Below are 15,011 nucleotides of genomic sequence, written 5' to 3'. Positions count from 1 at the left end.
ACCAAAAATGTTAGTGGCAGACTGATGCTCTTTCCTGGGAATTCTGAGGAATTCCTCATTTGTCAAGCAGAGGTTTGGGGAAAAAGGGAGCCTCTCTGCTTGGGGGGAGTAGGAAGAGGAATTTCCTTGCAGTGGGTGAAGGACATGAAAGCAGAGCCAGGAATCCCCTGTGACTTCATTAGGCTGTATAGTTAGCTGGATCTGGCTGGGTCTCAAGTATTTTCCAGCTGTCCATGGAGGGCACTTGGACAACTTCCACCCAACCTCACTCCCACATCCCTTCTGAAACGTCTACAGGGAAAAGACTCCTATTTTTGAATTGCAGTGGAATTCCTGTGGCATTACACACTGCGTCCTTTGCAGTACCCAGAGAATTCACTTTGATTTATGGTACTGTATGGGGTACGTGCTGGCCTTGCTTTTCATTCAGAAGTGCTGTATTTTGCCTTTCAGTGGTAATGGCTACTTTTGTGGCCCCAAGACTTCCTGTTATGATATGGCTGTCACTAGAAAGTGCCAGTCTTGTTCCTCTTCTCCCACCTTAAACCACATCAGGCTTGTGTTACAGCAGGATTGTCCATTCTACTGCCCCATAGATAAGCAGATCCTCTCCTCTCTCTCACCTGTACACAGCAGTGGTCCTGCTGTTGCTGCCAGAAATTGCTGCCTGGAAAAGCAGCAACAGCTCTGTCTCTCCAGAGTATGTCAGGTCTTCTCCTTTCACCAAGCCAGCCCAGAGCTTGACTCACATCCACAAGTACAAAGATGCTGTCTGTCCCATAGGCTAGAGCAAAATTGTCCAAGGAAAAGCATGAGAAAGGGATGTGAGGGTTTTCCAGGGAGGCCTGGGATCATGAGTGGAGTGTGATTTTTCAACTGTTCAGAAAGGAAGCTTTGGGTCTTTAGACCTTAATGTGGTGAGGTCCAGTGCAGTAATAGTTTTCCATGCAAAGCTCTAGTCATTTGATGGTTTTCCAATTTGATGTGATGGGGTGACACGGAGAAGATGGAGCAGAACTCCAAGATTCATGATGATAGGACAGCAAGCAATGGAGCACAAGTTGGAATGTGAGAAATTTGGATTAGACATTAGGATTTTTTTTTACCATGAGGGTGGTTAAATACTGGAATAGGTTGCCAAGAGAAATTGTGAAATGTCTGTCGTCAGAGCTGTTCAGGTCTCAGCTGGACATGGCCCTGAGCAACCTGATTCAATTAGACCTGTTTTGAACAAGAGAGTCAGACTAGATGACCTGTAGAGGTCCTCTGCATCCGCAGTTATGAGTCTCTGATTCCACTATTCTATTATGACACAGTCACTGAAGCTGCTGCACTTCATCTTCCTTTCCTTTTTTTGATAGCCTGAAATGTCACACAATGACAGCACATCATTAAGTCCCACACAGAGCCATGAGCTCCCAATCCAGCCCAGCACCGGGACCACACAAGTGTCAGTGTGGTTCTATTGTGCTGCTGTAGAGCAATACAAGGTCCAGGCTTCTTCCCCATCTTGCCTTCTGCCAACCGTGAGTCCCACAAGTAAAGCAGTATGCAGTGTGGTACCTAAGCCTGCCTTAGAGTCAGGTTGTCAGCTAGTGTCATTCAGCAGAACTTTAAGTCAACAATATCACAGGTCAGCACTGTCATGAGGGAGGCCCTCATATTTGGACTCGTTCCCTCAAAAACCATAATTTCAGATGGTGTTCATGCCCACACTCATTTTTAATAATGGAAATCCATGGTCTTCCCATCCCCAATCTCTCTTTACTGTTGCCTATGCTCTTCTTGCAAGCTCCACTCCCCCAGAGTTGCAAATACTTCCCAGATCAAGGTGGTACTACTATGCAGCTAACTTCTCACCAATGAGTTTCGGGTGCTCTTTGAAAACCATTTGCTTTGAATCTGAAAAACCTGATGGCCTTTCTGTCTGTCTCCTATCCTCTGCCTTATTCTTTGGGGTTGGTGTTTTTTGCTTCTTAGCTGATAGCTGTGCCTTCACGTATCCTTCTGGCCTTCCTTGTGTTTGTGTGTTGGCTTGCAGTGTCCACCCTGCTGTAAATACCACCTAGTTTGGAATACTCCAGTCTTTCAGGCGTTGAGAAGCTATTTGGGGAGCAGAACAGAGGGCTGTCATTTAGGCTGTTTGTGGAGACCGAAGGCTGCTCTGCCTTCCCCTGGGAAAATCACAGAAGCGCTGAGGAAGAGGGAGAGCATGACCTTGTCAGTAAGTGACAGGCGAAGACGCCAGCTACATGCTCGTTGTCTAAGCTAAGGATGCCAGTGGGAAATGTGGATCGAGGGGAATTGGAGTTGCCCATTCTAGAGTTGTTTTGGTCTTGGTTGTGTCTTTGGGGACACTAGCAGGAGGATATTTGTGCTTTCTATGTTGCAGTGGGTGAAATCAAGGTCCTTTCCTCTCCTTCTCCATCCATCTTACCATCTCTTAGTGCTGGAATGGCTCCCCCTACCCCTGACACAGCCCTGAACCATCCAAATCTCTCAATGGAGGAAATTACAGTTATTTATAATTAAGGGTTGACAAAAAATGTTGCTAGTGTCAAGGGAATGGCAGGCGACAGCCAGAAAAACATCATGTCTCCAGAAGAGGGACGGCGGGAATATCCCTCTGAATAGGGCTGACGTCAGCTCTCGGAATTTGAACAGCCTGGAAGCGTTTGGGGCTATTTTTCCAAGATATCATAGGTCAGGAATCAAAGTTATTTTTAAGTCTGTGTTCCCCGAGCAGCTCTGGTGCATGAAGGAGACTTTCTCTCCCCCTTCCCCCTCCTTTATGCTCTATTTCTATGAAATTTTTGCTTCTCTTCCTTCCGAGTCATGCCACAAATATGTCCTTCAGGTTTATTTATTCTTCTCCCTATCTATTCCTCCCAGCCTGCTCCCGTCTTGGTTGGGTTGAAGGGATGGCGTCAGCGTGGCGCGTGTCTGGGATGCTCAGGCTAGACATCACAGAGAAGAGATCATGTTCTCCTAATTTGCCGTTTCCGGTTGGGAGACTTTTCTCTCCGCAAGCTGATGTGGCTCGGGAAAGTGTTCTGGGAATGCTGCTTTGTGGTGGGAGATCTCAGGGCCTGGTGAAGACAAGCTGGTCACCTCATCTCACCATTAAGTGCTGCCATATAGTCCAGTCAAGTTTTTCCAAAGTGACTGAAGTTTCAGTGCTGCTTTGTCGCTGGGAAGGTGGGTGAGATGTCTCCAGCCCAGGATGGCCTATTGGGGCTGACTGGAAGGGGAGAGGCAGTCATCAGATCCTGATTATCTGGCACCTCCCAAGACAACAATGGCTTCTGAAAGTCTCTACTATTTCAGATCCAGGGAAGTGGCCACCCTTGGGTTTACCACGCTCTGCTCCACATGCCATCCCGCTCTAGTCTACTTCTGCAATACTTTTCCTCTATTTCTTCACTTTTTCCTCCTTCTCTCCCATTTGCTGTGGCAACCTCTCTCTTTCTAAACAAGTCTGTTGGTATAACAACTTGACTAGGGATGTTGCCATCTCAAACAGTGTATTTGCACATCTCTCATTGGTTTCCCTTCTCACTTCACATCTGCAGTGAGCACATGCCTTTTTCCTGTTAGCCCATGCTCAGCTTTTTTGTCCTTCCTTCCATAATTCAGTGCACTGAGGAATGCACTAATGGACACCGCTTCCACAGAAGCTGCTCATTCAAATATAGCTGGTGTGCCTTCATGGCTAGTCCAGTGTAAGGAAATGATCGCTTTCCCTTCATAATCTCTCTGTGCAGCTCAAAGATGCCAATTGCTCCTGGAAGCATGGGAATAAGTGAAATGCTTTCCACCACCTTAATGTTGCTGTTGGCCTTATGCTGCAGGTTTAGTCATTCTTATGACATATTTCCACAATGGTGCATTTCCATCATCATTCCACAGTGATGTATTTGAAGCCTTTCCATGAGTTTTTTTCCTGCTTAGAATCTCTTAAATTAATGGCTTCACAAACGGCGGGTCAGGGCCCTCAGATTTTTGAATACTTAGAGACAAGTCTTAGAGACTTAGAGACGGTGTCTTCTAAGGCTAGCTGTCCTAATGCCATCTCAGCCCGTGAGGTTAATGGCACTGATGGTGGAAACAGTAGTCCTTGATTTAAAAGAGTATCTGGCATTTGCAGCACAACTCAAGGCTCTACAATCCCAGTGCTATTATTATTGGAATTATTATTGTTATTATTAAGTTAGATCCTGATCGTTTTACACAGCTGAGGACATGAACTCCCTAAAGATCAATGCTTGGACTGTTGGTGTATGGGTGAATGTAATATAGACCTCTGACCTGTGCAGAAACAACCACGCAGAGGGGAGAGTGAAACCTAAAATTCCTGTCTGCTGGGTTTTTTTGTGCAAGTGCTGAGAGATGTGCCACGTTGTAAGGATCATTTTGTGGACACCCAGACATACCCACGGGTGTAACTGCTCTGCTGCAATGCCTATTGCCTACTCACCTCTCCCAGCCCATTACCTTCCCATGCCCTTTAGAAATGGATGTCTTTGATATCCTCATTTCAGTATTTTTTCTGCTCCTGCAAGTCTTTATTCCCAGCTCTGGAGATGGGAGGAGAGACAGCCAGCAGTGTTGTCAGAAGACTTTCCCCATTAAACATGCCCTTTGATGGATCTGTCTCCAGAGATGTCCGTCTCTCCCCGTTTAGCTTATTCTGGGAGTTCCTGTGCTTCTCTGCCCTGGTTGCTGCAGACATCCCAGACCACCTCTCAGAGAGGATTTGGATCATGTGCAGAGAGACAGATCTATGTGAAGAGGGCCCTGCTGTTGGCTCAGTGCTGGGGGGACCCGAGCAGCACTCTTCTCCAAGGTCCGTTTTGAGCTGAGCTGGAAGAGAGATTTCTTGGAGCAAATTCTGAGACACCTTTTTCTCATGCTCTTGCTTATACAATACACAGGGATAGGGGTGAAGCAACATGTTTCTTGATGTGTTATGTGCCTGTGTTCTGCAGGGACTCCTTGTTCTTACCATGCGCTGCCACCTCTGGCATACTGGTTGTCCTGGGGGAAAGGTTAGAGTGGAGGGCCATGGTCGTGAGCTTCTCCAGACAGACTAGAGAAGCTGGAGAAGAGACTTCTTGCCCCCAGCTGGCAAACCCTCTCTGCTCCCAAAAATAAGGTTTGTTGTCCACTCCTGCCCTGACCTGTATCAGGGACAACCCCTGAAAATCCTTGTTGGAACCAGCTGGAGTTCTGAATCCTTTTCTCTGTCCTCACACCTTGAGGAAAACTCACCTTTTTTTTTTTTTTTTTTCCCCCCTCTCAAATTCCACTTTTATGATATCAACCCCCTTCTCTTTTCCCTAGCAGGTCTGACCTCTGCATTTTCTTTCTTCTCTCATTGTTTGTCCTCCAATTTTGTCTCCTTTTATCCTATTCTCTGGTGTCTCTCTGTCCTCATTGTTCGAAAACCTTCTCTAATAGTAGAACTCATCAACAAAGCTACTGTAATTAGTAAAACTTGTTCAGATTTGCATGACTGCCTCCCACCCAAACACCTTACTGGCAGAATTTGTACCTTACAGAACAGAATTAGTAGTGTCATGGGACATCCTGTTGAAACTTGCTGAATTTTGCCACACTTTACCAAACGCTGTTGGTTTCAGAGAGTTGAGGATGGGGTCTCTAGGTCTGCTGCACACTTTCCAGGATATCTACGAGTGGTTCCTGCTTTTCCTCTTTGCTCCGTTGAAGCCTATGCTGACTATCTCCTGTCCCTTGTCCTTACAGGGCGTACATGAGCGTGAAGGAGCTGAAGGAGTCACTTCAGCTGAACAGCACCCACTTCCTCAATGTTTACTTCGCCAGTTCGGTGAGGGAAGAGTTGGCTGGTGCTGCCACTTGGCCATGGGATAAAGAGGCCCTTAGTCACCTGGGTAAGTAAGCTACCCCGCTCATGGGGTGTCAGGGTTGTTGGTTTTCCTCTCTCTTGGTTGACTTGGCAAAAAGAGGCAGCCATGACTTGGCTCAACATTGAGGACGTTTAATAAGAAGGTCATGACAACAGGCTTTGGGTGTACCAATAGCTGCTTCTGTAAGGAAAGGACCTGCCTGTTCCCCGTGTACATGTGGATAAGGTGGTGGGGTTACACCCTGACAAGGGACTTCCAGGTTGTTACGAGAAACTTTTAATGGTGAAGGCAGTGAGACAGTGGGACAGAGAGCCTGGGGAGAGATGCAGTTTCACCATCAGGGGTCTAGACTTGCATTTGGCTCCTCTGGGACCTTCCAGGTCTGTCTTCCAGGATTCTGGAAATGGTGAACTTCACTTTGCAGCACGTAATGACAAACAGACAAACCAGGAGTGTCAGTGATTTCAGAGCTGAGACTCCAGATTTGAGCGACTCCAGAGCTGACCAAGCAGCGAGCGCTGGCCACTTCCGAATCCAGCTGCAAATGTGAGGATGACTATCAAATTAAACCATGTTTTTATAACTTGGCTTACTACCTGCTAGAGGCAAGGTTCTCTTTGGCTTCAGTGAATTCAAGGCAGACCCTTAAGGTCATCAGCCCTGGCAGGCTACAAAACAGTCAAAACGGCAACTGCTTCACTAGAATGTAAATGTATTGTGTGTTTTCTCCTATTTCTGCTGTCTCTTTTTTCTGCCTCTCCCTCCACTTCTTCAGTGTCAGAGTTTTCTGGCAAAGCCCTTTACACTTTGCAGTCAAAACATCTAAAGTGTTTCTCAATAAGTAACTGGAAATAATTACTCCTGACACCTGCACAGCAGACCTAGACCTTCTGCTTTTACAAGTGCGTGATGTTCAACACTTAAAAGTTTTACGCTGCTGTTAAAGACCTGTTTTAAAGTTATTTTTTGCCAGTTTCCCTCCCTCAATGAGTTGCAGGACTGTTTTTTCAATAGCGTATTGCTACAGTTGGTTGTTGAGGAAGGCAAATCTCCATGAAATTTATTCCTTCAGCTTCCAGAAATCAATTCCAAGGCTCAGCTTGACAACCATCTTACTACAGCAAGTGCTTCAGCCACACATGTTCTCTTCAGACCCCTCCCAACGGCTCGCAAGGAGTTGTACGGAGGGGTAATCAGGGTGACTGGTTTCATCAAAACCTTGCATTTAGCTCCCATCTCAGAGTTTGTGTCCAGCCAGAGACACAAGAAGTGGCACCATCTGGAAATGTTGGATCAGGTTTTACCACAGAGATTCAGGGGAAAAGGGGTGTTGTCTTGGCTCTGGTGCCAGAGCTGTGAAGTATGAAGCTGGATTTGAACTTCTTTGAAGCTCTGGCACAGACTGAAGACTTTGGTTCAAGACTGTCCTTGGTTTTAGATTTAATGAGCTCGAGAGGGCGGGTGGTGGCGGACTCTGTTCTCTGTAAACAGTAGGCTTCACCACATCACCAAGTGTTTTGTATCATGCACAATATATATTATTATCCAGCACAGAAGAAACTTAGGACTGAGCAGGTCATGAATATATGGCTTTTAACAAAACGTCTCACAATAAGTTACTGGAGAATCTGAGTAGACATGAAGGTAAAGCAGTGAGAAAAGAACAAGGAAAACCTTGGGAGGGGTGAGTAGTAGTTTGAGAAAAATTCCTGAGCTTTAAAGATCTAATGGTGACCAGGAGTGGAGACAGGTCTTTACACAAGAGAGGGATCTGTCTCCAAGAAGACAGACTTCTTCCCTTGCACTGAAACTTGCTTATCACCTGTCTATCCTGATCTTGAAATATTAAGGTCAACACACAGGCCCTGCTCCCCCCATGCCACTGTCTGCTTCCATGGAGCAGAAATGCCATGCTGATTTTTCCCTACACGCGTACAGATGCTCTCACGCTTTGGTTCTCCTGAATGAAATTCGTTCTTTGAGTTTGACTTGACTTCTCCAAGAAGCTAACCTGCCTCTTGGCTCCAGAGACTCTTGGTCAGATTTCGCTCTGTTTGTCTCTCTGAACTGGACTTAGATGTTTTCAGGAGAAGTGCCATGTGACTCTTCCTCTCCAACTGCTTTTCCTTCTTCTATTTTAACACTTCCTCTCATCCCAAAGCTCACTAGACATACTGTTTCCAAACTGTTCTCCATCAGTTCTTATCTAGATGTTTTTTAATCTGCAATCTTGACTTTAAATTCCCTAGAAACCATTCTTTCATGGCTTTTGAATGTGTCTTTCGAGGGTCCTCCTCACCTTCCTGTTGGCGTCTTCACCTTCTCTTCACTTATGCTTATTTTGGGCTACCAGAAATTAAGTGACCATCCCTCTGCTGATGATTTACAGATCTGTTGCTCTCCTCCAGATTATTTTCCTGAGTAAATCTGAATTTCAGGCAGTCTTCCAGAAGCTTTAGGGATGGTTTACCATTTTAGACTAGTAGTAATACCAACCAATGGCAACTACATTCATTGAAGCATAAGAGATAATTACTGACTTGGAGAGGGTGAACTGGTCTATGATGCTTCTATAGGCAGTATTTCAGCTGCTTGTGGAGCTCCTAGACAGAGACAGCTTGCTGCCAGCTAGCAGCAGAGGTAGAAGATCTCAGGTCTGTTTGCACTGCTCCCTCTAACCATACTGCCTCAGTCTTTCCACCATAATCACAGTGAGTTCCTCTCAAATTCAGAGTTCTTTCTTGGAGTCTGGAATGAATTTTCTGAGAACTTAGAAGTAAATCTTTTAAACTACAAAACACAAGGAGTCAAACTGCTGTTCTATAAAAAACTTAGCTTTCCGCAGTGGAAAGCCTTGCCTCAAAAACCCTAGCAATGTAATAATGCAGACGCTTTAAACTTCATGTGTAGCTGCATGTGAACTGTATTTGCATAAACATGGTAGAAGGGCAAGGGAATTGTGAATATTTGATGTTATAAATACTTTCTGCAGTTATATAAGCTGAGGCCAGCTCATATATCTGGCTGAGGTCAGTGGATCCTGAAGGAGGGCCAGCCGTTCCATCAAAGGTACCTTAAGCAATGGCCGTCTTCCTGTCTGACTAACCGTCATGCGCTTGTTCCATTAATTGCTGTGACTCAGTGTTTGGGGAAGACTGGCCCTGTGATACAGGTTCAGATGTGTGGTTTGCTCTTTAAAGATCCCATGTTTGCTTGAGCTTGAGTTCTCTACAACAGCCCTGACCCAGGATTCATGGTTGGCTTCTTGGGGGTTGCTTGAACCAGAGTCCTTCAGCATTGCTGCACATCATGGCTAGAAGCAGGGCAATGTCCTGGAACTGGAAGCTTCCAAGGAAAGCATGAGTAAAGATGAAGTGGGGTCCACACCAGTGTAATCATTCACTGTACTGATGACTAGGCACCTCTTGCTGCTTGAGCAGAGTTGAGGCTTGACCTGGGGGACATTACCAGCTTTGCAGTGGTAGGTCTGGTCTGGATGGAGAGGATGTTGTGAGGCCAGACCTGAAGCTTTCCAGCTGCCTGGTCTTGGTTAGGTGAGGAAGTTGAAAGAAGAGTCTGATTCACCTGCCTTGAGGTGCTGGACCTCCTTGATGTCACAGGGACATGACATTGAAGTTTTTAGCTTGGTTGTGTAAATGCTGACCTTGGGGGCCTCCTTGGGCTGGTTCTCAGGTGTGAGAGGGAGAGTTCACTTAAAGACCAACCTAGCCCATCGCCCAAGGCAGGAGGAGGCAGAGGCAAGAAAGTGTGATCTGCAGAGGAGGGAGAGGGGAGGCTGGTCTTGCTGGGATGTTACGAACACTTCAACATCTTGCCTTCACAGCCAGTATCCTGCAGAGGGGAAATACAACTTCCTGGTCCAAAGCTGGGAGCCCTCCCAGCTCATCAGGGAGCTGTGGGGACAGGGAATGGAGGGACAGGGATGTTCTGGAAGGAAGGCAGAGTTCTCATGCTGTTTCTAATCCTGCCATCTAATTAGCTGTAAAAAAAAAATACTAAAAATATGATCGTCCTTGTGGAGTGTGGGGGAGGAATGGAATAGGGGAAGCCAGCAGAGAGGAGGGGGAGGGACAGGGTATCCCAGCCTTGGCATCCCTCCCTGTGACAGTTTTCTCCCTCCCTGTACTGGAATCCCATTTATTTCCCAGCATGGGAAGAGCGCTGGGTTTCTGCTGGAAGGAGGGCTGTTTGGTCACAGGGCCTCCAGTGCCCCTGGTGCTCAGCCCTGTTCCTTGTGGTTAGTGCCGCAGGATGCATGCAGGGCTTTCACATCTCATTTATTTGTTTATGAACATTATTTTCTTTCTGCATGCTCATTCCTCCTTTGACCTTTGGGCAGGCAGCCCCCTGCCTTGTTCAGGCTGGGGTTTGGCTGCAGAGATGCCTTTTCTTTCTGTTCTCTCTTCTCTCATGCCCTGTTTTGATTTAAATGTGAAGCAGCATTTTTTTTTTTTTTAACGTGCCCATGGGGTTCTCTATCAACGGGATGCCCTTTGCTATCTATAGCATTTACCAGCCTGGTAATTGAGAGGGGGAAGGCTTGCAAAAACCTAATGATTGACAGGATACAACATGAAGGTCCCACAAGGATTTTTCAACCTCTGTACCTTTTTATGGTCCATCTTAAGTCAACAAAAGGGTCAAAATCTGACTAATGGGATGCAAGATCCTCTGCTCTGGTGTTTTACAACTGGGGAGAAAGGGAATGCAGCTACTTTGTGACCCATCCTTTGCCTCAAGTCAAGCTGCCCTGGGCAGAAGATCTACACTGTGGGGAAGAAGAACAACAAACATCAATTTTTAGCTAAGAAATGGTGCCACTTGACAGGCCACTGGTGTGTCTCAGCCTTTCCATGAGCCACACACGCAGGATGCTCCATAGAAGATGCCACTCTTATTTCTTCACACTCTTGAAACCCTGTGGGGCTCGAGAGAATTGCTCAGGGCATCTCTGAAGGCCCCTTTCCAGCCTCAACCCAGTGTTGACCCAGCATGGCTCCACCAGAGGAGTCACTGACCTGGCTGGTGTCCTGCCAGGGACACTGTGATCTGAAGAAAGCCCTCTCTTGGAAGGAATGCCCTGTACTTGAGGACATGAGGTAGTTCAGTAGTGCACGGAGCTGATCCAGGAGCAGATTTCAAGCAGTCTATGATGTGACTGGAGTCAGGATTACACTGTGGTCCTCTGCCAATTTTAACTTTGCTGGCAGGGGTAACAATTAGCAGCAGAGATGCAGTAGCAGAGGCTGCTGTGAGGTAGCTGGCACAGTAAATCCTCCAGGGCCCTGCAAAGGAGGGAGCAAGATGTGACAGAGCCAACTATTCTCCACACTGCCATCCAAGCTGTCTGGGTTAAAAGCAGCTGGGTAAAAACAGCCTCTCATGCCATGGAGGTATTGCCTGGAGTCAGCCTGGGCACAAGCTGGGGTCATCCCCTTGTCTTGCTGATACTTCCCAGCATTTGCTCCTCCACCGTAACACAGCATGGAAAGTGGATGGAACAAGGAAACAAGAAGAGGAAAGGGGAGGATAATGGCCAATGAAAAGCCTCGAAGCAGGGAGAAAAATACAAAGTTTCCCAAGAGATTTTAATTTGGGCAAAATAAAGAAATGAAAGGAGGACAGAGAAGAGAGGTAAGTTTGTGTCCATGGACAGTTTCCCAGCAGATGTGGTACAGGGTGTACATCCCAGGTCAGGAGTTGGAGATGTTGGCAGTAAGCAAAAGAAAGGCTCTGATCCACTTGTCTTTCCTCAGCGTCATTAATCCTTGCTCTTCCCATGGCAGGCGGGTGGGCAGGAGAGGAAGAGCACCTTGTCCTGCAGCCAAGGGGCAGCTTAGGGCAGGATCAGCATGGGTCCTGTCCAGCTCCATGCGGTTGCTGTTAATATGAGGTGGCAGCTCTGGGCAGTTTCTGGGGGACTTAGTCTGTACCCATGCTTCAGCATCTTTGACAGTTGAACCTGCACCAAAGTGGCTTGGAGATGAACTGCCCCTTTGTGCCCCCCTTAAGTTGAGGGGCTGGAATGCCCAAGTGAAGAGGAGTAGGACTGTGATGGGTGGGGGGTTCTCACCCGGTTCACTTGGTGCACTTTACCCACACGTAAACCCCTCTAAAGGGGAGGAAGGGATCTTCAGAAGCTGCGTTTTAGAAAATCCCACTCTAAAATACACAGTGAATTTGGGTCAGGTTTGTGGTAGAAGATTAGTGGATTGCAACACCACCTCATGAGAATTTTAGTTTACTCCTTAGGATCTGGCTTGGAGGTTGAAGCAATAGATCATTGGTGTTTTCTCAGTAGGAGCCAGAGGCAGCGCATTGGAATCTTCATATGAACTTGTGCTGAAGGTGGCTTCAACTTGGCACAGCCACATGTTTCAGGACTTTGCTAGGCAGCTCGTTGTTCTCACCTGCCATGGGAGTTGGCATGCTTTAGCCACCTGTCTAGGCTAGGCAAGGTCTTCTATCCTCTGGTTCAAAAGATTATCCCTGTAAACTCACAGCATTGTCTTGGTTTGGTGCCCTGGCTCCAAACCTCATTTGGAGTTGTAAGTGTGAACCAAAGTAGACACTGAATTATAAACATGCAAAAGACAGAGGGAAATGGTAGCTGAAATGACTGAAGATATTGGAGGGAGTGGTGTGATCAGAAGCGGAAGAAAAAACCACCCACCCCTTTCCATTCCAAGAGGGGAAAGGAGACCTCCCATCCTACAAGAGGGTGAATTTCCATCTGCAGGTCTCCATCTGGCACCTCATTTGTGACCTGGAAGCACAATGAGAGGAATTTTACCTAGCACAGGTGAGTAACGGCAGCTGCCCACTGTCTCTTTCTCTGAATGATGTTCTCTGTACTTGCAATCCTAGGTGGAGTTGTCCTCAACCCTGCTTATTATGGTATGCACGGCCACACAAACACCATGATCCATGAAGTAGGACACGTACTGGGGCTGTACCACGTCTTTAAGGGAGTGAGCGAGCGGGAATCTTGTGACGATCCCTGCAGGGAGACAACTCCGTCTATGGAGACGGGAGACCTCTGTGCTGACACTGCCCCCACCCCAAAGAGTAAACTCTGTCGGGATCCAGACCCTACCAATGACACCTGCGGCCAGACACATTTCATGGGAACACCCTTCAACAACTACATGAGTTACACAGGTAATGAGTAATAGTCGTTAGAAATTGTAAGGGGTTACCTTCCTTAGAAATGTGGGTTTCTCTCCCTTCTGCCTCCATCAATAGTGCCTTCCTTCATTCCCTAACTGATGTGGTCCCTTGTGGTGGACAGTGATGTAGTAGGCTGCAATTTTCTTTACCCCCTTTCTTGCTGCCAGCTGTTTCCATCCCTCCCTCCCTCCCTGCCAGTCTGCAGGTCACTGGAGAGGCACTAAGGCCGTTCTTGTCTGCATGGTGATGTGCCTCTCTTCCCCAGTGCTGAAGCAACTTAATGATAATAAATAATTATTATTATTATTACTACTATTACAATTTTGGACCTTCGCGTTGAGCCTTTTTGGCTTGGTTTCCAAAGGCGTGCTGTGAAGGACTGGCGTTCCTCCTGCCAGCCCAGGAGGACCAAAGCCTGTAGAGCAATTCTGTCCCCCTCTGCTGACAGCCTGCGAGTCCCAGGGGGATGGTGGTAGTGCCCGGGTGTTAGAGCTGGTGTTGAGGCCGGGGCAGTCGGGGGCTGCTGAGGCCGGTGCAGGGATGTGGAGCTGCTGAGGCAGTGCCATCTTGTGGCTTTGGGGACACACGACACCAGAGAGTCCTGGCAGGAGAGCAGCTAACACGCAACTGTCCCCCAGGTCTGCCCAGAGGTCCCCAAAACAGTGTTTGGACATCAGGAAGGTTGAACCCTGTCATGCTCTACCAGCTGATCCCTGACACCTCTCTTCCCCCAGATGATGACTGCACCAACACCTTCACCCCCAACCAAGTGGCCCGGATGCATTGCTACCTGGACCTGGTGTATCAGCGCTGGGGCCAGAGCAAGAAGCCCGTGCCCATCCCAATCCCTCCCATGGTCACCGGGCAGACACAGGACTCCCTCAGCATCTACTGGCTTCCTCCCATCAGCGGTGTCATCCATGAGAGGTAAGGGATCTGCTGTTGCAATGGTCGTGGGCTTGCACGGGAGCCTGCTAGAAGGGACAAGGGATCTTCTGTGGTGCAGAGCCCCCGGTCCCCTTCCCCCTTGCTTGTCTCCAGCAGAGCCCTCAGACACAAGAGCTGGGCTGCTGTGATGGTCCTGCTGGCACATGGGCTCTCCCGCAAGCTTTCTGCTCTCGGGGTGCTAGGAGGGGAAGCCAAAGTGCATCAGGAGGCAATGCCAATTCTTAAACCCCAGAGTGCAATCACGGAATGAAAAATGAGTTTCATTTAGCACTTATTGTATAAAATAGCTATTTACCAGGAGGAAATGCAGCCTTGTGGTTAAGGCAGGGAGCTCGAACCGCAAGAGCTGGGTTTCGTTCCCAGCGCTGTCACGGACTCATGGTGTAACTAACTGGGGGTAAGTCAGGAAACTTTTCAAGCCAGAGAAAAGATGCAGAGGAGCCAGTGTTGTTTGGCTGGTGAGCAGTGCATGGCCCCAGGTGCTGAGTGGCTGTCTTTCTTCTCCCCAATACCGGGGAGTTACTAAGACCTGGATACACCACCAATGCCTCTATTCAGCAGCCCCTCTTACTAAAACATTTTGGATTCCACAAGGTTTTAGGATTGTGTTTTTATTATGGGACCATAAGCACATGTTAAAGAGCTCTTGAATTTGTTTTAAATCTGCTTCACAAAGCTGTCTCTTGCAATTAAAAGAAATGTGCTGTTTGAGGGCAGCTGGGACACTCTTGGGTCAGGGTTTCCTGCCTTCTCAAAGGACTGGTGCTTGCTATGATGGGTCTTTCACCCAGGGATTAGAAGAGCATATGCCTGTCACCCCACAGGCATGAGAGCCTCTGATTGCTGGGTGGCCTCAAGTCATCCAAACAAACTGATTTGGTGGGGAATAGAGTGGATTGGGAGCAGGAAAACATGGGTCTAGAAGGCAGGTGCTGGATCTTCGGATCCATCCCCAGCTCTTGCTCATAACTGGCTCAGGAGCAG

General features: G+C 47.7%; 1 protein-coding gene across 1 annotated transcript in view; it reads left to right on the top strand.

Moving 5' to 3' along the window:
- The window catches only part of PAPPA2 (pappalysin 2), a 94,554-nt gene that overhangs the window by 23,415 nt on the left and 56,128 nt on the right, over positions 1-15,011 (top strand). The window contains exons 3-5 of the mRNA XM_074831690.1: positions 5,767-5,912; positions 12,777-13,070; positions 13,814-14,006. Coding sequence (XP_074687791.1) covers positions 5,767-5,912; positions 12,777-13,070; positions 13,814-14,006 — 633 coding nt within the window. The remainder of the gene's footprint in view (positions 1-5,766; positions 5,913-12,776; positions 13,071-13,813; positions 14,007-15,011) is intronic.

Source organism: Strix aluco, chromosome 8 (assembly GCF_031877795.1).
Source record: "Strix aluco isolate bStrAlu1 chromosome 8, bStrAlu1.hap1, whole genome shotgun sequence".
NCBI classification, from domain to species: Eukaryota; Metazoa; Chordata; class Aves; order Strigiformes; family Strigidae; genus Strix; species Strix aluco.
This window is presented reverse-complemented; position numbering and strand designations above follow the sequence as displayed.